Below are 27,134 nucleotides of genomic sequence, written 5' to 3'. Positions count from 1 at the left end.
CAGGGTGAGTGTTGGAAACTCAATGCCATACATCATAAGTCATACAGTTTTATGGAGAGAAACGTATTAATATTCAGTCTGAAAGAGTTTATTCCAGCTATTTATCTAAGGAAAAATAATGAGATTGAAAAAGTTAAAAGAATTACCTCTTGCACAAAAAAATTATTATAATAATAAAAAAGACATCATATCCACAAGGAAGACTAAGCATTTAGCTAAATTTTGTTTATCATTGAACTAATTTAAAAGCAGCATCAAGAGATATTTTTAGTAAGAGACGATGAAAATGTTCAAAGTTTCAGTAAACATCAACATTTTAAAATAGCTATATTTAATTATTGGCATTCTGCAGCAGAAATAGGCCTACATTGAAGCGCTGAAAAAAACCTCTTGTGATTAAATTAATTCTGGAAGAGTGGGCTGAAATCTTTGATGTGTGCTCATTTTACGCAACGCAGACAAACCCTAATTTTTCGCATCTTGAGGAGCCTATTTTACTTCCTTGGGATCATCTCTGTTCTTTCGTATCGGAAAACATAGGAACGTTGCCCCTAGCAGTATATCCAAATATCCAAGAATCCCCAAGATGATTCAGCATCCTCTGCCGTAGCATAAATTTTACTTCTTTACACCGTGTCATCATATTTAAATGCTAGTTGGCTAGTTGTTTAGACACAAAGCTAGTTGTTGTCTAACGCATCCACTACCTTAATTTTGCATTCTATCAGCTAATGTTGAGCTGAAAATGAGTCATCCTCTTTAAGGATTGCAGATGAATACAGACCTTCATTAGCTGCCAATCCTGTGACCTTGTGAGACGAAACATGATTATAACCGCCTTTCTATAAATCTGTTAGTCCAAAAACAAAATATTGGATTAGAAATATAAAAAAGTAGAGCAATCAGTTTAGAATTAAATACCAATTAAAACCATCAATTCTTCTAAATAATAAATATAATAAATATTGTCAACAAATGTACAGTAAACATTTTTCCCATATATATATATATATATATATATATATATATATATATATATACTCACTGTATACTGTGTAATTATGCATCTGCATCACTGCACATAAATACATAAATCGTGACCAGATACATTTCATGTGGCATCTGGAATCTTATTCTTGACGCTAAGGATTGGATACTGTCACAAATGGTTCATGCGATTATGGAGCTACCGTGGAATCGGAGAGCCTGGGGCTGACCAAAAAAAATCAGTGTCTCCAGAAGACTGGATTCTGCTCAGGTCCTTCAGGTCTCTGAAGGACAATTGCTGATGTTTATTAGAACACCGAGCCCTGGGCTCCCCTTAGCTGTGATGGTGACGCACATCTCAATGGTCAGGTCTCCTTCATCGTCAAAGCAAATGTGTATATAACATGCAGACATGCATTTCTTTTTGAGACTTTTGGCATATTTACGTAAGTACAGAAAATTGTGAAATTTATCTGGGCCGTCTGCAAGAGAATTACAAGGAGGTTTCACAGTATCAGCTGAAATGGCTAAAAGCCTTAATGGAAATTGTAAATGTACCTCATTACCCAGCCAGTTTTTTAACACTGACCGTCTCAGAAAAGTCTTGAAATGTGGGGCTCAGCTAATTCTTAAAAACAATCAGCTTAATGATGTCGCCCCTCCCCCCCTATTAAAGCATGAAAAAAATATGAATGACCGTTCATGAAATCAGAAGTAATTCTTAGCTGTAAGTAACAATAAACTGCAGTTATTATCAAAAGACCTTCCATGTTCAGATGTGGCATTAATGCTCCTCTTGTAGCTTAATTTTATAACTGCTGCAGCCGAACTACTTCTGCAGGCCCCAGTCGTCGTTTGGATCTGGAGGCCTTGTCAAACCATATCAGTGTCAGATGCTGACTGCGCTGATAGGGGATGATCTCTCGGCAGGTATTTGGAGTCAGAACCAAGTTTCTCCAATTCACCATGACCCAGCCAGACATTGGTGGGGGGGGGGGGATGCGCAAAGACGCCATCTTTCTGAACCAAAGTAGTTTTGGTTTGAGTGTTTGCACCATCAAAGCCAAAGGTTTCTAAAGAACATCTAAAATATTTAATTCCCGAAGAGATTATGTGTTAACCTTACTGCCGTGGGAGCAATTAGTTTACGTCGGCTCTTGGAGACGTAAGTCATGGTTCTGGTGAATAGTAGGCTAAATTAGTCTGCGTGTGTTTAACCTTCTGATAGCTTTCTGTGATTTTTCACTTCTGTGTTTTGTATCATGCAGAATCACATTGTAAAGACTTCAAGCCCCTCATGGGAATCGGATCTGAGAGAAGTGTTTCATTTCAGCTGTGTTTTAATATCACTTCAGCCTCAAAGTGCTAAATACTGGTTTATAGTATGTACTCTTTGGAGATCAATGGAACAGTCAACAACTCTGGTGTAGGGGGGGGGGGGGGGCTGTAGGGTGTTTGTGGGAGGTCTGGGTTTGGTTCCAAAGCTTACTTTGACGTTTTAGTTACCCGTTCTCAGAGCACATGCCGTAACCATGACAACTGTTGGTCTAAGTCAAGATATTTTTATTCTTCATCTAGATTTTTTTAACACCGATATTGTGATATTGTGGTAAAAGGCTTGATTATTCATAATTTTGTGAATATTTAAAGAATTTTAAACATAGAGAAAAAAGTAGCCCAAATTACATCTAAGAAATATTAAATATAAAATTATTTTTTAAGTGCCATGAAAATGGTGGTGTTTATGATAATGCAGCACATTTAGCTGTAAATTGATTTTTTTTATTTTATGTGTATTGCATTGTTGCTGCATAACTATAATTTGATTGGAATTTCTTGCTTTAACAGACAATTACTGCCAAGGGATAAAATCCAATAATAATAGTTAATCCCACCTTTTCCCAAAATCCATTTTAACTGTGCTTTTAAGCTTTGGACAGAGATTACCAGTGCCGACCTAAATCTCATCTAATACTGAACATGTATGCAATACTGCTAAGCTTTTTGTGTATTTATTTTACAAAATACTACATTGAAATTATTTTTCAGTTTCAGTGGGTACATGGTTACCAAAGTGTTTGATTTAACCTGGCATTTTCTGTCATGGAATTTTGTCTTCAACATTGCTTCTAGGACTCGTTGTGCAGTTTTTTTCAGGTCGTCGTACCAAGACTAGTTTATAACTTGATTAGATTAATATGTGTACAACAGGAGGGCCGTCTTCTGATCCTAAATCCATCTTCTAACCAGTCCCAAAACTTCGCTATTCCCTTTGATGAGAAAACATTGAAACATATACAAAAATATTATTATGAGCTCACGATTGGATAATGTTGTGATATTATTTTATTGGTACCTCAGATTGTGTAGACTTATTACAGGCATGAGAAATATGGAAATATGGTGCAAATTTTGGAAGGGAGGTCGGAGTATTGGCAAATGGGCCTGTTAATTTATTGCACTATTGTATTCAGAAAGACTAATATGTAGCAATGGTCCAAAACTCAAAGCACCCCTTCTGATGTACCACTAGTTACACATCTGTTATTATTGTTATCTTTGAAAAATTGTAATCAAAACAGCCTGTCTGGATGGACTTCCTAAGGAGAGGGACTGACGGCATCGTGGCAGGAGGTATGGGACCCCGGCGGATCTGTGAAATGTGCGTCTCCTGTGTCACACATGAGCTCTCTCTCTCTGGCGGCCGGGCCGGTCTCGGAAGGCAGAGCGCAGAGGGGAAGATTGCAGAGCGGCGTGTGGCAAAAGAGGAAGCCAAGCGACAAGCAAATGGCTGTCACAAACCCGTGCTGCGTCAGCGGCGAATGGGCGCCGAGGCAGACAGGAAGTGCAAGTGCCACAGAGAGTCACACGGGCATCGGCAGCACACTGCTGTGGCCGCACCAGCTTGTTGTGGGACTTAGAGCCGGACTGACGGCATAAAAACAACCAGAAACTGCACCGCAAATCCCTGTGGGAAAGATCTATGTAGGTCATGGATCATGCGTGTGCTTTGTTAAGTATAGCATGACTGTTATCTCATGCATGATTATAACCCATTTCACATGTCACACATGCCTATATTTAGCTATTAGTCATCAAAATAGAGAAAATATGTAATATTGTAGGTATTACATGTATAATATCTACAGTTTGTATGCACATATATAGTTAAATATAGTTTATACACACACACACAACAGCATATTCAGTAATATATATATCTGTGCATTTTCCGGAATTGCTTATCCAGTACAGGAGCCTATTATTTGAATTTTTTTTTGTTTCATATACATTTAACATTAATAAATTAATGTATTATCTGAAGATTTTTTCTTCCTATGGCCAGTGATATTTTTTATGCTGCAATTGTACACATACTCATAAACTTTGCGAAAGAAAGGCATACCTTTGCAACAGTTTTGTGACGAAATAACAGATATAACAAAGATATCTGCACATGACCAAACAAGCATCTATCCATTTATGCTCAACTAAAATAAATAAATAAATTAATAAAAAAAAAAAAGTATTATCTGTTTATTTCTTGCTTCGGGAAATTTTATTGTTAATAAGTATTTCTCTGATGGCTAAATGAAAGAGGACTATTACCATTAATAAGAAAAGTGGCATGTAAACGAAGGGATGAAATGCTGGATGGAGGTGGGGAAGGAAAAGCGTTGATTTTACCTGCATGTCAAATGTAAAGGACGCATATAATAATACGCATATTATTAGCATCGGTATAATTCGGCTTATTAGATCAAATAAGAGGAAATGCGTCCTACGTTCAGTGACGGGGGGTGTATCGGTCCATTTCTCTGGACAGTCTTAATCCAACCGTGTTACCTTAATGTCACTCTGTGGACCCTGTGGCGGCTCCTCTCTTTGTGTCCATGCAACGGGGAAGAAAGGATGACAGACGGACACTTCCAGCCATGAAGGAGGGAGGAGAGGTTGTAAGGACCTGGAGAGCCCATAGTGCAAGTGGCTCCTGTCAGTTCCAGACCACGCCCATGTCTCCTGGGTCGCCCTGCCATTGGTGCTGCCGCCGAATCCCAGCAACAGCTCGCGCTGCCACCTCCCCTTTGTGTCTCCACAAAGGATCCATCCAGTGAATGAACTGAATCAAGCACAAGCTCTAGAGATAGTAGGAACGTCTCTTCACTCTGTCGCCTGCTTGAGAGGAATCCAGGGCTTCCTGACCTCCGCGTACACCATCCAGGAGCGTCTGCTGTCTAGACATCATCTCCGTTAAGCAACCATGCAGCTCTGGAATAACGACTACTAAAAACACGCTTTATTTATCTTCTGGTGTTCTTCATAACCTTCTTAGGTTAAAGACGTCTTCTGCCCTGACTGTTTTTTGGGAGTAAAATCAAGCCGGCGAAGTTGGAATTTTTTGGGAAATTTGTAGCGGCGGAGCGCGACATCCATCCCGGGCGCGACACGAGGGAAACGTTTCTCCGCTGCTCGTGCTGTGAAAGTCCGCCAAGACGCCGCGTGCCGTGCTCCGCGTGAAAAATGCCCAGGCGCGGTTGGCCAAGGCGGCGCCCGAGCCGGCGCCCACCCCGGGGCTCTACATGGAGCGCTCGCAAAGCCGGATCAGCCTGTCCGCCTCCTTCGAAGCCCTTGCCATCTACTTCCCCTGCATGAACTCTTTCGACGAGGATGATGCCGGTAAGCACGCGTTTCCCGTCTCTTTTCCTAAACCCACGCTTTTGGCTGCGTTCGCCGTGACAGGGACGCTGTGGCGACATCCAGGCGTGAGTTGCTAGATTTTCGTTTGCAGAATATTGAGCAGAAACGGTCGAATATCGAGAGAAAACGTGTTGATGTTGTGAGAAAGGTATAGCTTCAAGGGGTGTGGAAAGTGTCAGCTGAAGCCATAGGTAGACTGGACTGATTTTGGTCCTGCTCAGGAGCCAGCAGTCCTGATGCAAAACAAACCCCATCAACCCTGCCTGTCTGGGTCCACCTCCTGTCTGGAATAAAAAACAGGGGGTGCCAGCAGAAGAACCTGTTAGGAAATGATTTAGTCTTTCTCATTTTGCTCTGGGGCATGGGGTGGAGGGTTATTTGAGGCTGGAGGGACTTTAAATCACCATTTCTTCTGTATGATGGACCGCGGAATGGCCCCTCAGCTTCGCCTTCCTTATTCTCTTGTCATCACCTTTAACAGTAATAGTGGATGCTTGGCTTGTCAAGGAGAATTGTGGCAAATCTCCGAGTCGATTCCCTTAAAAAGCACGACAGGCAGGCTGTGGCTCGGCGGTCCACCATGACAGTGCTGCCCATCTAATTTAAAGTACTAAGAACTGTTAACTGATTTGGCCTCATAGGGAAATGATTTATTCTCTTCAATCTCATTACCCGGGGCCACGGATGCAGCTGAAACTCTGACCTATTCTTCCTGCACAGAAACATCAACATACACAAGATACCCAGAACCCAGGCCGCTGACATAGAAACACAAGTGCACACTCTCACACAAACAGGGATGCTTTCCATGTCTGTTCCACTTTAACCCTATATCTATGTCAGCAGGTGACAATGCTTTGTGCATTCATCCGTACAGTCTGAAGTTTGAGTGTTCAAAGGGCTCTATCTCAAAGTGCCGCCCAACACCATTGAATCTGGAATGACCCCATTTCTCCGTCTTTTCCCATCTGCTGCAGAAGCCTTATGCATAAATCCATACAGTATGGCCTGGTCGACAGGAAACGAAATCTCATCAAAAATGCATGCAAATTTCCTTGATATAATGCTTTACTCTAAAAGAAAAAACTCACTAAATCAGATGTATGGGTTCTTATTTTAATGGTAAGAGCTAAATTATAAACTGATTTAAAAATGGCAGGGAATTTGCTCTGTGCAAAATGTAAAAAATTAAAATGTTACAGATGCTAATTATGGCAATACAACAGTGTGTCTTGTACACAAATGCGTACGTAGGATTTGAGTGCTGGTGTTAGCATTGTTAGCGACTGTGCTCTTTCTGGCGAGCTCATTATTGTCTGGGAAGACTGGGAAACTGAATAAATATTTAATGCCCCTTGAATGATCTGATGTGATGTGTGATTACCTGCCAGGTTTTTCAGAAAGTAATTTGAAATCTACAGTCAGGCAGCGTGTTAGCAAACAAACTGGAGAGAAAATGGACCCATAAATGCAGACACATTGGGGAGTAAATTCGTTTTCTTTGTTCAGTTTTGCATAAAGAAACGATAATAGTAATTATGTTTATGATGATGGCAGAGTGGCTCAATGAGTTAGGGGGTTGTGATCGGAAGGTTGCCAGTTCATATCCCATGGTTGTGATTTCTCCATTTAGTCCTTGAGCAAGGCCTCTAACACCGAGTTGCAATAAGGACTGACTGACCCTACTTTCTTAATTGTGTCTTGCTTTGAATAAAAGCATCTGCTAAGTAAGTTTAACTGTAAGATGAAATTTGAAATATACACAAACCGATAGAAATAATACAGATAATTGTTATTAAAAAAACATACTACAGGATAATGAAGGTTATGTGCAGCGTAGCCTTTTCACCGGAAGGTGTTGGCCTGTTGACCTCACAGCACAATACTTTGCCTGCCTTGATTCATTAGATCAATAAAAACTTGTGAAGCTGGAGATGGCCATGGGGAAACCCTCTGCTGGGGTAATAATTACAAAATCAGTCATAATAAATGCACAGGACTGTGGGGCTTGATGCCTGACTGACGCATCCATTGATTTTTATATAGGAAACGACAGCAGAACAGCAGAAAAATGAGCCACATCCTGTTTCACTAACGAGGAACAGGTGGGGTGAAAAGCGGTGGTGGAGCAGGGGTGAGATGGTGAGGAGCTTCTCAGGGGCCTTTCCCCCCCACAGACAGAGGATGGGGCAGTTAAAGCCTTCCGCTAATCACCATCCTCTGCCTGTCTGTGTGTGCACCAATAACTTATAAATGGCAACTGAAGGATCTTGGCGTACGATAACGAATTAAAATAATACGAGTTGTGAATGCATGGCCATCAAGGCAGTTTTAAATCGTAGACTCTCAGGATAACGGAGTGGTTTGCAGTCAATTTCTGGTTTCTTACGTGACCAGACACGGAACCTTCCTTTTAATGTTCTGGCATTATGGAAGAATGAAACACAAGATATAGCACCAAGGCAAAATTAAATGGTCAGCTACAAAATATGCTCTTAATCAGGGGTGGCCAATCTTATCCGCAAAGGGCCGCTGTGTATGCGGGTTTTCGCTGCAACTCCCTAATTAGATTACTGATTAGAGGACTGATTGGCTGAAGAGTCCTCACACCTGGGTTTGAATAGGTGACCTACAGGTTATTCCAAAAACCTGCACACACACTGGCCCTTTGCGGATACGATTGGCCACCCCTGCTCTTAATAGAGGAGAGAAATGGAATTAAGCAGACCATTCTACTAAAAACTAGAAAAGAATGAGAAATATATGGTGAGAAGAGCTAGATTATCAGTGAACCAAAATGCAAAATGAGAATATCGAACTACTATTGAGATTCATCTCTCTGACATGTAATCAGTACCCTTGTTGCAAAGATATTTCCATTTTGACCCTAATTGCTTTGTGCTGATTTTAAGATCTGTTCTATAATTAACGCAAGCCATGTGAACCACTACAGAAAATTAAAGATTTTAATGCTAAATTTGGTTTAGTTTAACTGGAATCACTAGCTAAAATGAAATTTGCCAGCTAATAGCTAGCTAAAATTAGTTTATTTCCTGAAAAGAAATATTACAATATTTCGATTCAAACTTTGTAAAAATAGCATTGCTTTCTTTTTTGCTGTCAGATAGTCACATAAGATCCCCCTGTTTGTTTATTTCAACATGGGAATTTATGGTAAATTAAGGTCCCTTTTTGTCTGAAATCTGTGGTTAATTTGTGTTTAATGGTACTTATACAGAGATTATACAGACTTATGCAGAGTAGATTTTTAAATTAGAGCCCCAGAATGTCAGATATCTGTGGTCATTTATTGGCAGGTACACGGGAACTCAGTTGAATTACAGGTCCGGATAGTGTCATGCCTGATCATTGCATCATCGTTTGGGCTGAGTACGACATTCATCGGTTGACTTCACACACGGCACTGTGTCATTTTGGTTGCATAAGACTGATGATAAATCAAAAGGGAAGCAATAATGTGCCGGTGGTTTTGGTGTGAAACTTCATTTTGGCTGAGGCGTAATATACATAAACATGACTTTGACCAGCCAAAATCTTCAGTATCCCTCAGAGATTTAAACTCACTAATTACTGTTCCCACAGGTGATTATAGTGTTTGGTCTTAAGCCATGCTTTGTTGTCTAATTTTATAATGGATGGATTATGTGGGTGTAGTGAATTCAATTATTTTATCATCTTTATATGGAGAAGTTCGGTGATTGAATTTTTTATGCAAGAGAGGTGTGTAGTGTGAGAAAAGATGTTTTGGAAATGAACATTTTTGTGTTTTATTTACAGCATATGATTGTTTTTGTAGTATATGTAGAGAAGGTCTGAATTTGAGTTTATGTCAAGAAACAGTTAATTTATGGGTTTAGGTTTTGGATGATATTTATAAAATGTTTTTTCATCCATTTTCCAACTACTTATCCAGTTCAGCGTTCTGGAGTCGATCACAGGCAGCAGAGGGCACATGGCAGGGGAACATCCTGGACAGGATGCCAGTCCATCAGAAGGCGCTCTCATAAACGTGTGCACACACACACACACACACACACACACGCATATAACCTATCTAAATACCTTCCATTTATTTCTATGGGAAAAAACCTAATCCCAATCATAACACCCTTAACCCCTACCCAGCCCTAACATTAACCAGAAGTAACCAAACAAAATACAAGACATATGGTATTTTTACTTGTTTCATTGCATTCACAAATTTTCATAAAATTGAGGTTATCCAAATAGGGACCTGAAAAATGTCCACAAAAGTAAGGAAGTTCCAGATTTTATCACACTCTGGGGGCGTTTTGGTCCCCCAGTGTGATTTATGCAAACACACACACACACACACATATAAACAAACAAACACACACAGAAGGAGAGAGCGATTAGTTAGCTTTATTTTTGTGGGGACTCTCCATTCATTTCAATAGGTATAACCCTAATCCCAATTATGACCCCTACCCAGCCCTAATCTTAACCATAAGACATCTGATATTTTTGGGCTTTTCATTTCATTCATGGATTTTTATAAAATCAGGTTTTTCTTGTGGGGACTGAAATGTCCCCAAAGGTCAAAATGGAAAGTTTAAAAACATTTTTTTTTATCACATTGTGTTTGAAATGTAATATAAGCATACCCCCCCCCCCACCCCCAACACACGCAAACACACGCAAACACACATACCATCATATATAATTGTATGTCTTTGGACTGTGGGAGGACAGCAGAGTATTTGGAGGAATCGTATTCGGGGCTTGAATTTCAGTGCGGAATTGCACATAATTTCATCTATTTACACAAACTTGGTACTTTTAATGTATAGAATACTTACGCACATTTATAGCGATGTGTAATAATGTTCTGCACTGGTGTGGAATGTGCACGCTCTCTCCTTCTGTCTACAAGCCTACCAGCCCCCTGTCACTATCTGATCTGTTGTCACCTGCCCAATTTGTACCTTGCATGTATGCACATGCACAGCATTACTTTTTATGGCATATTTTGCGACAATGCCTGATTTGTACCATTTAATTTCACATTTTCATAACCCAACCTTATGAAGGTTACCTTGATAATTCAAACTTTGGTTTTGGGAAACACTTGTATCACAACTACATGGTTCCAACTATGGAAGTTGTTAACATAGTTAGCAACTATGCTTTTGGGAAACATACCCCTGTCTGATTAATAAAGTTCTGCATAGCACCTGCACTTGTGCCTGTGTGTGTTTATGGGTCTTGATAGGTACCCCAGTCACAGCTAGGTGGCGCTATATGCCCCTGACGGCTCCCACTATTATGTTGCAGCAAAGTCAGTAGATTATGCCAAACAACTAGAGAAATTTATGTTTCTGTCCATTTTTTTCTGATCCCACTGATTTGGAATGATATTAATATCGTAGCAACAAAAGCAAAAAACACCAAACTTCATATTTCAGTTCAGTGTGAACCAAAGCTGTAAGTATATCAAAATACCGTGTAACAATTTCAGCTGATGCAAATGTAAAGCAATAATTTTGATAAAGATGACCGGAGTGAAGACTTAAAATGACATCCAAAGAAAATTGGATTTTCCCTGTTTTTTTCAGCAGAATCATTAACCTCCTGAGAGCTTACGTCCTCATATAAGGACATCATTTTTAGTTTAAAACTATTAATTGTTCAAAAAAATAATGTTTGGATTTTATGATTATGAGGTCCTACTAATCCCAAATAGCTAAAGAAAATAAAACATGCACACCAAACAAAAGCCCAGGACTCAGGAGGTTAACTCTAGTTCTTGCTAAGCAATATAGCTACAAGTGTAGTTTGCTGTAGATGTATACAATGCAGAAAATGCTAGGATGAACAGATCTGGCAGTGCCAGAAAATGTAATGCAGTGTAGCATGTGCAGACTTGCAGGGTACAAATCAGACAGGTGGTACAGATCGGGTAGTGATAGTCCCCACTGCATGCAAACATAGACTGCTGTTGTTAAGTGAATAGGGATGAAGAGGAGGTGACAGAGTATGGGGAAAGAATAGAAATAATTGAGCAGAGGGAGCAACCAAAAGACTGATGCAGCTCAAAGAGATGACCTCTAAGAGAGGAGAAAGATGCAACAAATTACAGCAATGTATATAGTTTAGAGAATCCCTTAAATTGGAGGAGAGCAACGAAATCCCATCTGAAGTAAGAATAGGACAAGGAAGAAGCTCACAAGTAGTCCCCCCCCCCCCCCAAGTGTATAAATTCCCCTTATGTAAAGCATTTAAAGGCAGGTTTGCCCCCTATTTTAAAAAATGGATTTCAGGCTCTACCTACTCAATATGTTAGGCTCACTTTTGTCAGATGATTTATCACCTACTCCCTCAATGACTCACTATTAGTGAAGTGTTTAGCTAAAATCTGACCTTTGGGTACAGGATGCTTGGGGACATGGTCCTACAAATGGAGAGAGCAACACATCCTCTGAACAGTGAGTTGTCTTCGGAAAGAGGGATGCTTCCAGGTTTCCAGGCTAGCTTCAGTTACGCTCAACCTAAGTTGATTTATGCCAGTCAGATGTTACGACATTTAAAATATGCCTTTGTATTTAAAAAGCACTCAATTATTAATTCCTCTAAAGTGCTTGCAATTAGCAAATGTTCCTTCCAGCCATATGTAGGATTGAATGATTAGAAACTAATTTGATAGTATAATGTACATTTGGATCTGGAAAAAAAGTTACGGTTTTCCTTAATTCTGTTTGGCATAAAAGCATCTTTCAAACAGTATTTATATAAATATTACTTGAAGTATATTACTTGTATGTGAAGTTGTGTGTGTGTATGCGTAATTCTGGGAATATGAGCTGTCAAATTCTGTCGTTCACCACTTAAACTACACACTCTTTGTTAAGTGCCAATTTTATCTAAATGAAATATTCATCAACCCCTGGAGGTAGCGCTCTATATGGATATTGACTTAAAGAGGTCACTTTCTTTTTTTTCTTTTTTTTTTGCAAAACTCAGCATTTATAGGCACTTACTTATTAGTAGGTACTATAATGACATGAGGCGTAAAGTTGTGCTACTTCAGCTCACCAGACAAGAAGGTTAGTCCAGGGACACAGCGATGGGAACAGTCAGCTCTTTCCTGGGCTTGGTGGGCTCACATATGCTCTATGAGTACAGTAGCAGTTACATGCTTTGGCAGGATTTGACAGCGGCCCAGCAAGGCGTGCGGATGGGTAAATATTTGCACTGGTCTGAGGCTGTATAGTGGGTGGCATCACAAAGCAGATGATACTCTATAAACATATGGCTACTTGGCTGAAATTCCTCAGGTGACAGTGGCAGTGGGAGCTTATAGTCCCTAACACATGTCCCTTTCCACTTAGGAAACTTTTGCCTGCTGTGGAGACTGTTGATCCACTGCTAATCCACTAAGGACCAACCAGGACAGTGTATGTGGTTCTTGACACATCATTTCAGCTTCTGGCTCAGGTGCTGGAGGAATTCGGTAGATCTGGGACTGAGTTTCCTTTTCGCTTGCTTGTTTATTCAAGCGGAGGTTCTTGAGTGACATTTATAAGTTGTTGATGGAGGTGTCCATCTGTCAGTTGGTTAATATGTTATGAATGCAGGAGTGATGGATGATGGCACTCCCAGTACATCATTCAGTGCCAGGTGGTGCCTGAGAGAAGGGCTGTATTTTGGCTCAACAAGATCCTTGGAAATTGTTGAGGTGGAGCTTATTGGGCCAATGTGAGGTGGTCACACGATGATGTCATTCCTTGGAGACAAGTCAGGAGCTGAGGTCTTTGGTTTAATGGGCTAATCCTTTTGCTGGATGCATTGTGCCATTTCTGGCAAGGTGGCTTCGCCCCGTATGGTAATATACTTATTCACTGACATGTTTTAAGTCCCATTAAAAATGATTTAGTAACAATCGGTGAAAATAGAGAAATTAAAAAGTTGCATACCTATTATGAAAAAAATTGTAACCTATGACCTAAGTTGGATTTCACATAATGCTTTTTGTGTATATAATACCCTATAGGTTTCAAACAGTATAACATTGTGTATTGAACTATTATGCAATTTGGTATTTTTGTTAGAAAAATCAAATGCATTAGATTTAATTTTCGTATTTTGACAGTCTTGGTTGGGGGAGCAGTGTGTCACTTGAATTAACAGGGAGAAACATGACCCTGAAAGTTTTTTTTTTTTTCCAGAAAGACTCCTCACTTCTACTACATTGTGTGCGTGAGACGTATGACTGTCATTTTGATTAATGAATTCGGCCAGCATTAATGAATAAAAATAGTATTTTTATCTGTACTGTTGGGGTTTCTTAATGAGACCTACTTCTCTCCAGACTTGATACGCACTTAGCTTAGCAAACTGGTTCAATATTTTTTCAATAAAACATGCAATAAAGACAGACTTTTTTTGTAAGACCATATTCTGTGTAATAGGCAACAATATTTTGCAAGTTTTGTATTAATTGATATAATAATCGATACTTTAATAATCCCTGTGAGGAAATTGTCTCTCTCAACCTGCTCTTATGTGGAGTAAGTTGCCCGCAAAGGGCAGCCACCTGTAGCAGCACCCAGGGAGCTGGGGGTTAAGGGCCTTGCTCAAGGACACAAGCTGCCCCAGGTCTCCATGATGTGCGATGTCATTATCAGCATTGCATGTCGTGCACATATAATTGTCACATCAGTAGGACTGTGGTCAGTTGGGTTGAGACTAAATTTTGCAATGTTAACGATTGTTCCTTATCAGGGTTATGTAGTATAATGTTAAAAAATCAGTCTTAAGTTGACCGCTGCTGCTTTTGCACGAGCTTTGCATGTGCTCACTGAGCTACTCATAGTCATTTTTATTCTTGCAGTTAGACTCACTCATAGACAGTGTGGTGCATTTGTGTGAAATTTAACAAAAAAGAGTGAGGAAGAAAAAAAGCAAACAAGAATTGGTCACCAAAAGACATTCACCTTTTGCTGTATGGAATTTTTTTTTATTCTGTGAGGATATTGATCAAAAGCAAGTGATTTAGCTGCATTGTTTTATGTCTGTTGGTACAACACAAGCAACTTATCTGACAGACTATGTTCATAAATAACAAGCTCTATTTAGCTACAGTTTATTTTGGGGAATTTTTTTCAAGATTCACGATTTTCATTTGTCACATGCGTGAAAGTAGTGGTACACCAGCAGTGAAATGAAGTTGCTGCTATTCCAGACTCTGCAATAAACAAAGTGGAAGGATTACAAAATAAAAATTACATAAACTAACAAAAATACTCAAATATAGAAATATGTAAAAAGTAAAGATAAAAAGAATATCAATGGTGTTGATGGTTCTAATGGCCTGTACAGTAAGTGTAAGTTTCTCCTCAGCCTCTCAGCCCCCCCCCCCTTAAGGCTCTGGAGGCGCCTACCTGCATGCAGCCACTGCAGCAGTTTATGGCTTGGGGGGTGAGTGTCTCTGATGATCTTCCATGCCCAGGTCTTGCATTGCTGGATGTAGTTGCCCTGCAGGGCATGCCGTTCTGCCCTGGTGATTTGTTCGCCGCACCGTACCAATTTTTAAAAATATGTATTGCAATATTTAAAGCGGAGGTGTTTTATATACGGTATAAGCTAATCTTTATTAGGATAATGCTGTTACATCTTATACAGCCACATGTGAGATGAGGTAGGAGATGTGGATGTTGCAGGAAGGGTCAAATTTCAGGTGACAAGCTGACATATCTGTGCCGACCAATAAAATAGAAGGGAATTCTGTTTTATCTCACCTAGACCTCGCTGCTGAATCCCTAACCCTAACCCTAACCCTTCCCTAGACCCAATGTCCTTCTATTTTTTAGTTTTCGTCCTGTGTTTGCTGAAACAGCTCTTTCATTTTATTTTCTCACCACCATTTTATTAAACTTGTCCTCCCTCTTATGCTGAAATAAATTGGTCACTATACCACCGAGACTAAATTTTGCAGATTAAACTGTGTAGGATTTTATGGTGGAAAAACTTGTTCTGGATATTCGACTCTTACAAAGGTATAGAAATCAGTCATTGGTATGAAGAAAATAATAATAATATAATATACTGTGAGTTGCATGCTGATGAGAAATACTGGAGAAATAGATCATTTATCACAAGTAACTGACATGCACCTGAATGGCCTGTAGGAGGTGCAGATGCAGCAGCAGTTTGAGATGTTTTAGCTTAAACTACCTTTTCTGTGTTGAATTTTCAAATGTTTTAAGCCAACTCCATAACACAATGTGTCCTTGACATGAATGAATAGAAAAAAACAACTTCAGAGATGTATTTTTAGCAATCTTGACTTTCCTTTAAAAATGCTAATTGCATAGTACAAATTCTTTAAGACTAGGTATTAGATTGCACCATTTTAGATTGTTAGCCCGCTGTCTTGTTTGTGAAATGGCACCAGTTAATTTTTGCATACCATTTGCAGCCAGCATGTTGTTGTCTTTAGCCTGAGCGTTTTCCATAGACTTGCCAGGTACATACCAGGAGATTCTCAAATGCCACTGCTACACACTGCATTTGACTCCTGTATTTCATTGGGTAGGTCTCCCATGGCAACAGCATGCCCTTTTCAGCACTTGTCAAGCTGTCTTTTCTCACCATTTTATTCCAGAAAAAAATGAATATAATCAGTTCTGTTTGTCAGTTCTGATACTGCTTAATTTCAGGCTTTTGCTCATTGACTGAAATTACAACATTGAAGGATTCTTAAAAAATCTAATTTAAACCACATCTCTTACAGTTAACTCACTATTGAAGGCTTAGGGCCTGCATCTTTTGCTGCTTATCAACCGAAATCTGATGGTCAAAGAAGACAGGATTAAATAGTGATTAGCATGATACATACATGTTTGCAAACAAAGGTTAATAAGTGTTAATATGTAAGTGTTAATAAGGGTTAATAGTGTAAATAGATTCTGTGCTGGCATTAGTTTACAGCAGTTTGTTAAAAAAGAAGACTGTAGCCACATGAACGTTACCAACAGGAACAAAACTACTTGTTCCTTCCTGTTCATGAGGAATATGACCCACTCATTTCCCAGTGAAACATGAGCTACTCAACTGGACCTGATTGTCCTGGTTTACTCATAGCGTCCTAAGTCACCCCACGCCTGCTTAGGTCAGACCTTGTGACTCAAGTAGGGCACTGTAGCAAAAAAAATGTAATGCTGTCACCTTCTGAAATCGCTTGAGCATTTTTCAGGCCCCCTGAGACTTTTGCCTGGTTTTGAGCAAAGAGCGGTTTCCCTGTTAATGAGAAAAGTGCTTGGTGTTCGATATGCTAAACCTCCCCCTTTTGCTAAACACACTAGATCATTTGTGACAAACTGTCCTGGTGACTCACATTGAGCTGTCATCAGATTTGAACTCAACCAGCAGAATCAATAATCATAGTTAGAGTACATTTTTGGAAAAGTGGCCTCCTTTTGAGCTGTGTTTGATGGTCCCTTTATCAATGGCCTCTTTGTATGCTGGTAGTCTCTCCAGCAAAAAAATAAATAGGAAAAAAAAATCATTCGTTTTGAAAGGAGACGTAAGGCTTTGGGAAATCTGAATGAATCGTTATTTGGTTTAACCCAGCGGTAACTAAGAAAGACTCCAAAAGGTAATGGGATATACTAGTCGTGACCAGGAGCTCTGTGGTGATAATCTTGCTCACCATAATTTACAGGTTTGCTATCACGAGAGAATCATAGCCTATAATCTAGGTACGTAGAGTTAAAGGCGACTGTCGCGTTAATCCTGAGCTTGTCTCTCTGTGCACAGATGCAGAGGGCCGGAAACTGAGGGGAAACATCCAGCGCAGCACGGAGACGGGCCTGGCTGTGGAGATGCCCAGCCGCACGGTGCGCCAGGCCAGCCACGAGTCCATCGAGGACAGCATGAATAGCTACGGCTCCGAGGGCAAGTGAGTGCATCCTCCGGCGTATTAAAAAGCCCCATTAACCTGTGACTGCAAGGTCACTACTGTTCCTCTTTACGTATTTGGCTAATCAATCTTGACTGGCTTTTTGGAGAAACTGATTTACTCCCTAAAATGCTTTGACTTGTCACCGTGGTGACAAGGACCACCCTAACAACTGAAAGCTGTCCTCAGCTACACTCACATGCACTCAGCGGCTCACTGTGCTAGCGAGTACCAGGTCAAATCCACTTTTGCTTTCAGACTCAATTCAAGGGTAGGCGCCTTGTGTGGTCAGAGAAGCTATTCTGTTCACCACTGCTGTATCGAGCTATTATGTTTGCACTTGTGGTCTTCATGTTACCTTTGAGTCTGGCCATTCCCCTCTGACCTTTTTCATTAACAAGGTTTTTTCTGCTACAGACATTCTTTGTTCATTACATCATTATCTGTAAATGCAGTAAACTATAGTGTGTGAAAATCTCAGCAGGATGGCTGTTTCTGAGGTGCTGGAACCACCACATCTGGCACCAAGAATAAGGCCACACTGAAATTCACGTAGACCATGTGTCTTAGCTGCTCTAACGCTTACCCAAAAAAAAACATTAACAATGGAAGTAAAGGTTTTAAATTGGAAAAAAGGACCCCAGTGTTAAGAGACAGCAAGCATTTTGTTAACTGCCATCAGAAATATTCAACAATGCTAAAACAGTGGGGAATTAGTAAGAAACTCGCGAACGAATCGTTCTTTTGAACTCTTTTTTTTAGTGAACGGGTTGAACCGATTCGTAAGTCAGAACGAATCGGTTTTTAAAATTATTTAAAAACGTTTTTAAAACTGATCTTTGGCTATTCAACATCCAAAAGCATCCCCCGCGATTCCGTCTGCGCTTGTCTTATCACTTTTAAGTTTATTCTTATGTGCGTCACTTACATTCGTCACTTTTGCGTTCGTAGATTTCCGTCTGGTGCCGAGAACACCCGAACGGCCGAGTACCTGGTCTCTAACTCGCTGACTCCAAAAAACCCGAGAGCCTGTTCGATGAACGAATCGAAGTTACGGGTTTTCGGACACTCGGTGACTCAAAAGAGCCTGTTCGAAGAACGAATCGAACTTACTGGTTTTCGGACACTCGGTCGGTGAATCAAACGAACGGTTCACGAACTGATCCCAAGAGCCCTCGCGGCATTTACTGCGGAAATGCACTTACGCTGTTAAAAGGAATAAAATAAATGCAGCTCTTCATCGTTTATCACAACAGTAAATTATTCCATTTCTGTATACTAAAACTATATGTCTTTCATCAAAGAACAAACTAAGATATTTATTAACCTTGACGTTTACACAACAACGTATTCAAGTTTACTCATGCTCAGTGTATGGGTATGTGTGTTGTATTGGTAATATTGCAGTTGTTGTTAACTGTGATGTAGTCCTTGATACTCATGCACATGAATTTGGCTTAAGTAAAGAAAATAAGAACTATATATACACATATATTATTCAGCATCGACACTCTTTCTGCTTTTTATATATTTGTTTTTTTATTGTGAATAGTCAAGCTGAACATTTTTGTTGAACACCAGCACTATCTTTGTCAAACAACGTAACCTTGAGACAGATGTATCCGATCCCACGATTCGTTGAGTCATATGGTCAGGCGCAAAAAAAGACGAAAAAAAAAGAATCATAGAATCGGTTTTAGAATCGATTCATTACAACGGACAGTTCGAAAGAATCGAATCAGTTTAATTGAGCCGAACTTCCCATCACTATAAGAAACAACAGAAGGGGTCTAGCAGCATGTCACTCATGTAGCAACGTGTGATTGGACATGTGCTTGTTCAGTATCCGTGGCTGTTGGGTACCCTGCTGCTGCTCCTCCTGCTGGCCAAGGGTGGGATAGCAACAAATCCTGAAAGACATTGAAGCATCAAAGGTTACAGGTGTTACTCTGCAGGAGACTGGGGGCTTGTATCCAGACCAGCAGCAATTCCCCTGCCTTTTGTCTTGTGGTGGTAAAATACAGAGTGGTGGATCTGGTATCCAGAAACTGTGTCAAAAAAGTAAAGATTAGCTGAGGGTCACTATCGGTGTATGAGTCATCTCTAATATCGGAAATTTTGCATTAATCCTGCTGTGCGTTTGCATTTCCTGGGATAGGGTCCAGGCTCACCACATGCCTGCACGGGATATGTGGTCTGGATGATGGATGGATGGTTATTTTAATTTCTGTCCCATGAAGGAGGTTCTTCAGGTCCTCCATCAAATTTGCCTCCTGGCTTTTACCATCCAAACCTGTTTATTTGACAGACTGCATAATAGCATAATAACAAGTTATGTAAAGTGATGTATCCAACTTAATATTTTTCATATGTAATACGCAGGCAGGCTGGGTACTGCCACAAATTTTCATTAGAGGATGGAGTTGCTTGGTTTTGTTACATTTCTGCTGTAGTTCCATTTTTATTTTTCATGATGATTTTTTTTCAGATCTATGTGTGAATGTTACATGTTAGAGAAAGAACAGAGAATAAAGAAAAAACAAACATTAGTTCTTCAGGAAGGTAAAAGAGCATGAAAACAAGATAAACATGATTTACATCTGAAAGCAGGCAATGCAGCCTACCTGTTTTTTGTATATTTTGTAACATTGGCATTGTGTAACATTCAGTGTTTATTCTAAAACCCTTTTCATTAGAAACATGAATCCCCAGTTATTTAGTGCATTATTATGCCCTCATGTTCCCAAATGAGTATTAACATTGAACTAGTCTTTATGGTTAACTTCATGTGTCCTTATTTAAGATTTAAGACTTCCTTTATTGTCATTATATCATGCACTTTCATATCAATTAAGAATGAAATACTGTTCCTCCTAGATCAACAGCATGAATAGAAAAATTAAAAATAAAAACTAAGGGAACATGAAAAACAACATGCACAACACACACATGGTACACAGCCCGTATCCGTGGTGATCCATGGTGCGTTTGGAGGGAGTAGTAGCATGGAAAATCCTTTTAGCAGCATGACTTTTATAGTGTGTTGAAGGGTGTAGCCTTTTAATCTATACAGACGTGAAAATGCAAATGAAAAGTGCAAGTGAAAGATTGCACTAGTGCGAAGAAGTGACTGGTACAGTGGGGTGGGGTCAGTGGTTCAGTGGGAGGCGGTGGGCTAAAATCTTCACGGTCCTCACAGCCTGGTGTATGAAGCTGTTACGAAACCCGGTGGTCCTGGTACGGATCCTCGACATATGTGCCATATCCCTTCATCTGCTAAATATGCTTAGACATTTTTGATGTATGGGAACCTATTCAGATAAGGAAACATTGTACTTTTCTTTCCACCTTTAGTTCTAAATAAATATAGTATATATTACAGTAGTTATAGTATATTGTTTGTCCAACTAAGTCATTGTGTAAGGTTTATTTTAAGTGCCATAGATGCAATAAGGTACTTGGGCAAAGGTTGTTTTGCCTAAATCTATGCGCAAATTCCTTTATAGGATGTTATTTAACAGGCTGTTGTATTAGACTATTCGTCAGTTCAGCCGGCGAAGCTGGGGAAATGCTTTGCTAACGAAATTGCGGGGTCTGCTGAGTGTTGCATTTTTCAGCTCTGATATTAAGATTTAGTTCTGCCACAAGTTTGCTTGCCGAATTTAATTATGGATTTTCTGTGCAAAGCACTTTCTGGCTGTAGCTGCTGAGAAATATGGTTCTATCTTGAATGCTCCAAACAACTTGGTCTGTGGCTGTGTGATGTTCAGGGGTTCCATGACGGTGTCCACAGAGAGCGGATTCTGGCGAACATGTCTGTCAGGGTCTTGGCTGTCCCCATCCCAGTATTAACCACTGGGAGCTGAATGGAAACACCAGACAATTAAATGAAATATTGCCTTTCGCAAACTGATATTCTCAGTGTCTTACATATTAATTCTGAGTTTATATCGAACGTATTTGTGGCCGTTTCTTGTGCCGCTGGACATTTAACAATCACATTTTAAATAATGTCTAAATGACAGATTTATGTTGATCTATGATTTTGGGTGATTCCTTTTGAAAAGTTCAGATTAATTCAGTTGAATTTTCAACATCATTTCCCTAAAGTGCTTCACAAAGATTTAAGAAAACCCCACCACATATTGCCCTAACGAGATGTAATGTTATACTTCAATAACAATCTAGATACAGACTGGAAATAATGACAAGATGAGCCCAATGGTTTATAATATAACAATAGCATCTACCTGTTATACAATTATACAGTTTAATAACATGGATATTGATCTGGAAGGATAAAAAATAATAATTTCAGGTTCAAAATGACACTTGAAAAATACATGTATTTTCTAACGGCCTCTGATTGACTGATTATTCTGACTGGGAGGCAGTTTTTCCCAAACACAGCGGGCAGGAAAAGAGGTCAAGTGAAGTCAGGAGAGCAAGTCTTCTGAACAATTTTTTGCAGATTTGAAGCAAAAGGGTGTTGTCCCTGATGAAAGCCAACAAGCATTACCGATAATTAGACCTTTTCTTTGGATAATTAAGGGTACGGTTCGGGTTATTTCTAAATCAATCATCCTTATAAAAACGTGTTGAAGAACATATTATGAATACCTATCTGGTGAAAGTTCCAGGCTTCTGAGAATTGGTCCGCTCATTAATCGTAGAGTAGGACAGATTGCAAATGGACAGGACATCTAGTTTTTAGGGCAATATCTACCAGAGAGCTCTTGAGACCAGCCTGGGAGAGAGAAGGGGCCAGATATCACTGGAGACCCTTCTCGCTTAATGTGAGCCAGCTGGTTTGGGCTGTCTCCGTAGTGTTAGAAAATAGATCAGCAGAAAAGAGAGAAAAATCGAGGTCAGAACTTTGCAAAGGCTGGAATGAAAATTATTAATTTGCCTTCGACAGCTTTGCAAAGCTCAGTGAGAACAGGCAGAGTATAAAAAGGGGCACTCTAAAAATAGTCCGAAGGGAGAGGGTGACATAGGGAGACATGTTTCATGTTCTCTGCCTCGAATCCAGAATGTTCCGTGTTTCACGCTCATAATTTGCATTCTATCCTCTAAAGTGAGTTGCAAAATTCTGCTTTCTCTGCCTGCATGTAATTACTAAAAGCTCAAATTAAGTTGTCAAACATACACCCTACGATGACATACAAAAAAACAATCACAAGGATACTATAGAAAACTCTGCCAATGATTCATTGACATTTTACCTTATTGCATGACCGCTTATATGCTTTGAATGTCCATTTACCCATGCATCTTCTAACTGCTTATCCTGGTGAGGATCACAGGGGGGTTGGGGTGGAGGACTGGAGAATATCCCTGGCAGAACGGGGCACAAGGCTGGAGCTCATCCTGGATGAGATGCCAGTATGCAAGGAATAATTATTTATACTTTATTAATAGTAATAATTAATAATAGGTGCAGCTATGTGCTGCATCTGGAGCATGAATGCAAACAAATGTCAGACCACCCGTGGCAGAGAACGCGTCGCTTGGTGGGGGGCAGCATTATGGGGGAGGCTTGTTTTAGAAGCACGTGCTTGATACCCTGCACCTCTCCTTGGAGATCCGGCGGTTAGCTTCCTGATCTCCTACAGTGAGATCACCCATGAAGAAGATAAGTACGCATTATAAGGAAGGCCATAAGGGTTAGCGTGAATTTACATTACATTTACATATTATTTCCTTAGTATCCCTAATTGTTAACTATTAAATCACATCTACTTTTATCCGTATTAAGAAATGGAGAGCTAAAGAAGATGGCCAATGGGAATTCAGTAATCTTAAAATGCATGATAAAAACCTTTAATATAATAAATGGTTTATTCATATTTCTGTATTATATTTACTTGCTTTTTCAGTAAAGTAGCCACTTGCTTTGAGACAAAAAAATAGCAAATTAGCAAAATTACATTACAATTTGTATCATAAACTATCATGGTGAATTATTGCAAAACGTGACTGAAGACGATTAGGTAAAAACTAAAATTTAACAGCCTCTTAAAGGTGCTTGGTTGTTACATCACCTGGCATATCCTGTGTGAGACAGTCGTATCTTTGCCTTTCCACAAGTTTACTTGGACCGAAAATACATATGGCCATCATGAAGACATTTTAGCACAAATGGTTCTATATATATGCAGAAGAAACTTACCAAGACCACGCTAGAGGCTGTATTGGAGGCTGCATTTGAGACTGTGGTAGAGGCTATATTGGAGGCTGTGTTGAAGGCTGCAGTGCAGAATGTTTTGGAGACTGTGCTGGAGGCTGTGCTGCAGGTAGCATTAGAGGCTATACTGAAAGCTCTAGTAGAAGCTGTGTTGGAGACTGTGCTACAGGCTGTGTTGGAAGCTGCAGTAGAGACTGTGCTAGAGGCTGTAGTAGAGGCTGTACTAGAAGACTGTCAGAGTCAGTGTGAGTGTTTGTGCTAGGGGCTTTGCGCGAGGCTGTGCAGGAAACTGTCAGAGGCTGTGTTAAAGGCTGACTTATTTATTCTGCACATGATCGTTTCCAGTGTGCTCTGCTGGCAGAACACTGGAAGGTATTCAGTATCTTAACGTCTAACATTTCATCAAGAACTCGGTACTAATAATGGCTCTGGTTTCGTGTTCACATTATGCTTGGTCCTGCAAACAACTGTGATAATGAAGTGGGCCTTTCCTGCATGGCTTGGGGTGGGGGGTGGCTCTCATTACAGAAACTGGTTCAGATTCTGAACTTGCACAGAAAGTCCTGCCTTGGATTTTTTTTCAGCATTTTGGCTGTAAATCTTTCCATCTGCACAAATCACATAAATCACAGAATTTTTGACTGGCCTGCAAGTAAGATTGTGTTAGACAAATGTAATTTAACAGATACATATGCACTCATGGATGGCAATCATTTTAAGCTTTCAAGTTGTGCAGTAATGTAAATAGTATTGATATACAGTACTACTACTAATTATCCAGTTATAAGGAGAAAATTAGCAAAGGCACAGAAATGGTAAAACTCCTATTGTTTTTTACTCTTATGTAGGTGAGACATTTACAGATCTCATAAAATTGTTAGATTAAGGGCTTTGACAGTGGACATAATTTCCACTTTTTGTGTCTGGCTGCAGCACACAAGACAGTTATTTAGTCATTTTTAATTTGATTAATTTATACTTTCATTCTTATAATACATTCACATGTATTTGTATGGACTGATGCTGAGGAATGAAATTATTACTGAGAACATACTAAAACTGTTATAGCGTAATAAGAATAGGATAAAAGAATGTTAAAAAAAAACCAAAAGGTGGCATCATAAAAAAATGTATACTCTTTGTAATGGCGATCACCCAACTGCCTCGTGGTGTATTGCACCACAAAGAATTAAGTCAAACAAATGAATAGAATGACCTTTTAAATGATCTGAAAAACATAGAACAAGAAATTTCTGTGAAAACAGTGGTGTTCCTCCTTCTCATTTTGTACAGTTTAAGTATTAAAGAACACATTTCCTGATTCATGTTGGATCTGTGTGATAGTCAGGGGCGCCGTAAGGGGGAGGAAAGCAAGGACGATTCCAAGGGCCCCTGAGTGACAGGGGCCCTAAAAAATTAGGAAAATAACTGGATTGGTTTGGACAGGGGGGCCTAATATGATATGCTTTCATGGGGCCCAAAATCTCTAGCAACGCCACTGGTGATAATTATATGTAATCTTAATAATTACAATGGACAATTAGCTTTTACGAATGGAAAACACATTGTATATGTTATGTCAGGGTTCTTCAACTCTGGACCTCGATTCCAAATCCAGGCCGTGTTTTCAGTTTTCCCAAGTAGTTGTTTAATAATGACTGATTCTGATTGGTCAGAGGCTTCACACCTAACTGACAGGTAAAGGAAGGCTGGAAAACCAGCAGTGCTCGGACCTCGAGGACTGTGAGTTGAATAACCCTGTGTTATGTAATCTGTTTTTTTCCACCCAAAGAAAGGGTACTATTAAAAAGTTACTAGGTTCTATTTTTTGCTGTTGCTTTAAGACAATGCTTTTTACCTATAGGAACAGTAAATTAATAAGAAAAGCTTTCTTATTGTGAGCTAAACCTTCCAAAATCATCACTGATGCTGTGTCACATCAAAAAGGCGCAGATGCAAACACAATTCCTGAGAGTAATTTAAATTTTAAACTAGATCTTAAGCCACGTCCATGATTCAGTGTGACTTTAGCTTCCATCAGACTGAAAGTTTATAATTTTTTCAATCGTTAACTTTTTTTACTAAATCAACCAGTTGGCGGCCTGGCTGTTCATTGTCAGAAACAAATGAGTTATGCTTCTGCTTTACCCCCTTGTCTAGCCATTACAAATGGTCAAGCAGAAACATGTATTTTCATTATTAAAAATAGAAATATTAAATATTGAAAATAGTATTGTGAAAGTACAGCAGACGGGAAACTCGGAGGCAACATTTCACGGAAATGCATGTGCTGACTTTGCCCACAAACCAAATGTGCGTTATTGTGCGTTGTGTGTTTATATTTGGATATTCAAAGCACTCTGGGGAAGCTATGTGAGGAAAGGCATTTGCTAGTTTAGTGAGTTTAAAGTTGTTAAAAATGTGTTGTTATGTGTGATAGTGTGCAGTGTTTCCCGTAGGTTTACAGCTTTGGGGGGGGGGGGGCAGACAGACACCGACAGGATTCATGGTGTTCATGTGTTTCTTTTAATGACAGCAGTCAAAATAACAACTGAACTAAACATCAGAACATTTCTTTTTATGACAATTCTTCACATAGTGTGCAGCTTTTGTCACTGCGGTTTATCTTTCTGGACTTTTGGAGGAACATTTCTAGAGCCTCTTGATATTGTAAGTCAGAAACGTCTGGCCCATTTACTGAGATCCGCATGCAGGCTGCAAGATGGTCTCCTTGCAGCCTTTTGCAGATGTTTGTCTTGACCTGCAAATACATTAACTGTTAGGCTTTAAAAGTGATAGCTGATAGCTTAAAACTGTGATAGTTTAAAGCAGAAAACATGTGAAACGTTGTGAAACGTATTCATTACCCTATTCATGGTTGAGAAGTCCCTCTCACGGTTTACACTGCTGACCGGGACCATCAGGGCAATGGAAAACGCAGATATTTTTCTCTGCTTTTCAAGTGGTTGACGCAACATTTTTTCCGATTCACTGGTTTAATCTGACCACTTTTAAATAAACTTCAGTGTGTGTCCAAGATGGCATCTAAAACAGGCACAGAGACAGTAGGAGATTCTAAAAATCATCTGCTAACATGTTATTTTCTTCAGGACATGTGATTTATGAATGATTTGTCTGCTGTTGGCTGTTTAGCAAGGCAGCCTAATGTATTACCAGTTTGCCTGAACACTTCACTATGTCTTAATCAACAGAGTTTAATGGCATGGGTGTCTCATCAAGATGTTACTCATTTATGTCTTTAATACAGAGTGGCCTTTTCAGCTGAGTTTGATCCGGTCTGATTGATTTAGTTGAAGTGTA

The 27,134-nt window shown here is 39.7% G+C and overlaps 1 protein-coding gene across 1 annotated transcript in view; it reads left to right on the top strand.

Annotated features, from left to right (window-relative positions):
• The first annotated feature begins 5,098 nt into the window (after positions 1–5,098).
• The window catches only part of rims4 (regulating synaptic membrane exocytosis 4), a 30,489-nt gene continuing 8,453 nt past the window's right edge, over positions 5,099–27,134 (top strand). The window contains exons 1-2 of the mRNA XM_023811339.2: positions 5,099–5,664; positions 17,485–17,626. Coding sequence (XP_023667107.1) covers positions 5,568–5,664; positions 17,485–17,626 — 239 coding nt within the window. The 5' untranslated portion in view covers positions 5,099–5,567. The remainder of the gene's footprint in view (positions 5,665–17,484; positions 17,627–27,134) is intronic.

The sequence above is a fragment of the Paramormyrops kingsleyae genome, chromosome 8 (genome assembly GCF_048594095.1).
Source record: "Paramormyrops kingsleyae isolate MSU_618 chromosome 8, PKINGS_0.4, whole genome shotgun sequence".
NCBI lineage: Eukaryota > Metazoa > Chordata > Actinopteri > Osteoglossiformes > Mormyridae > Paramormyrops > Paramormyrops kingsleyae.
This window is presented reverse-complemented; position numbering and strand designations above follow the sequence as displayed.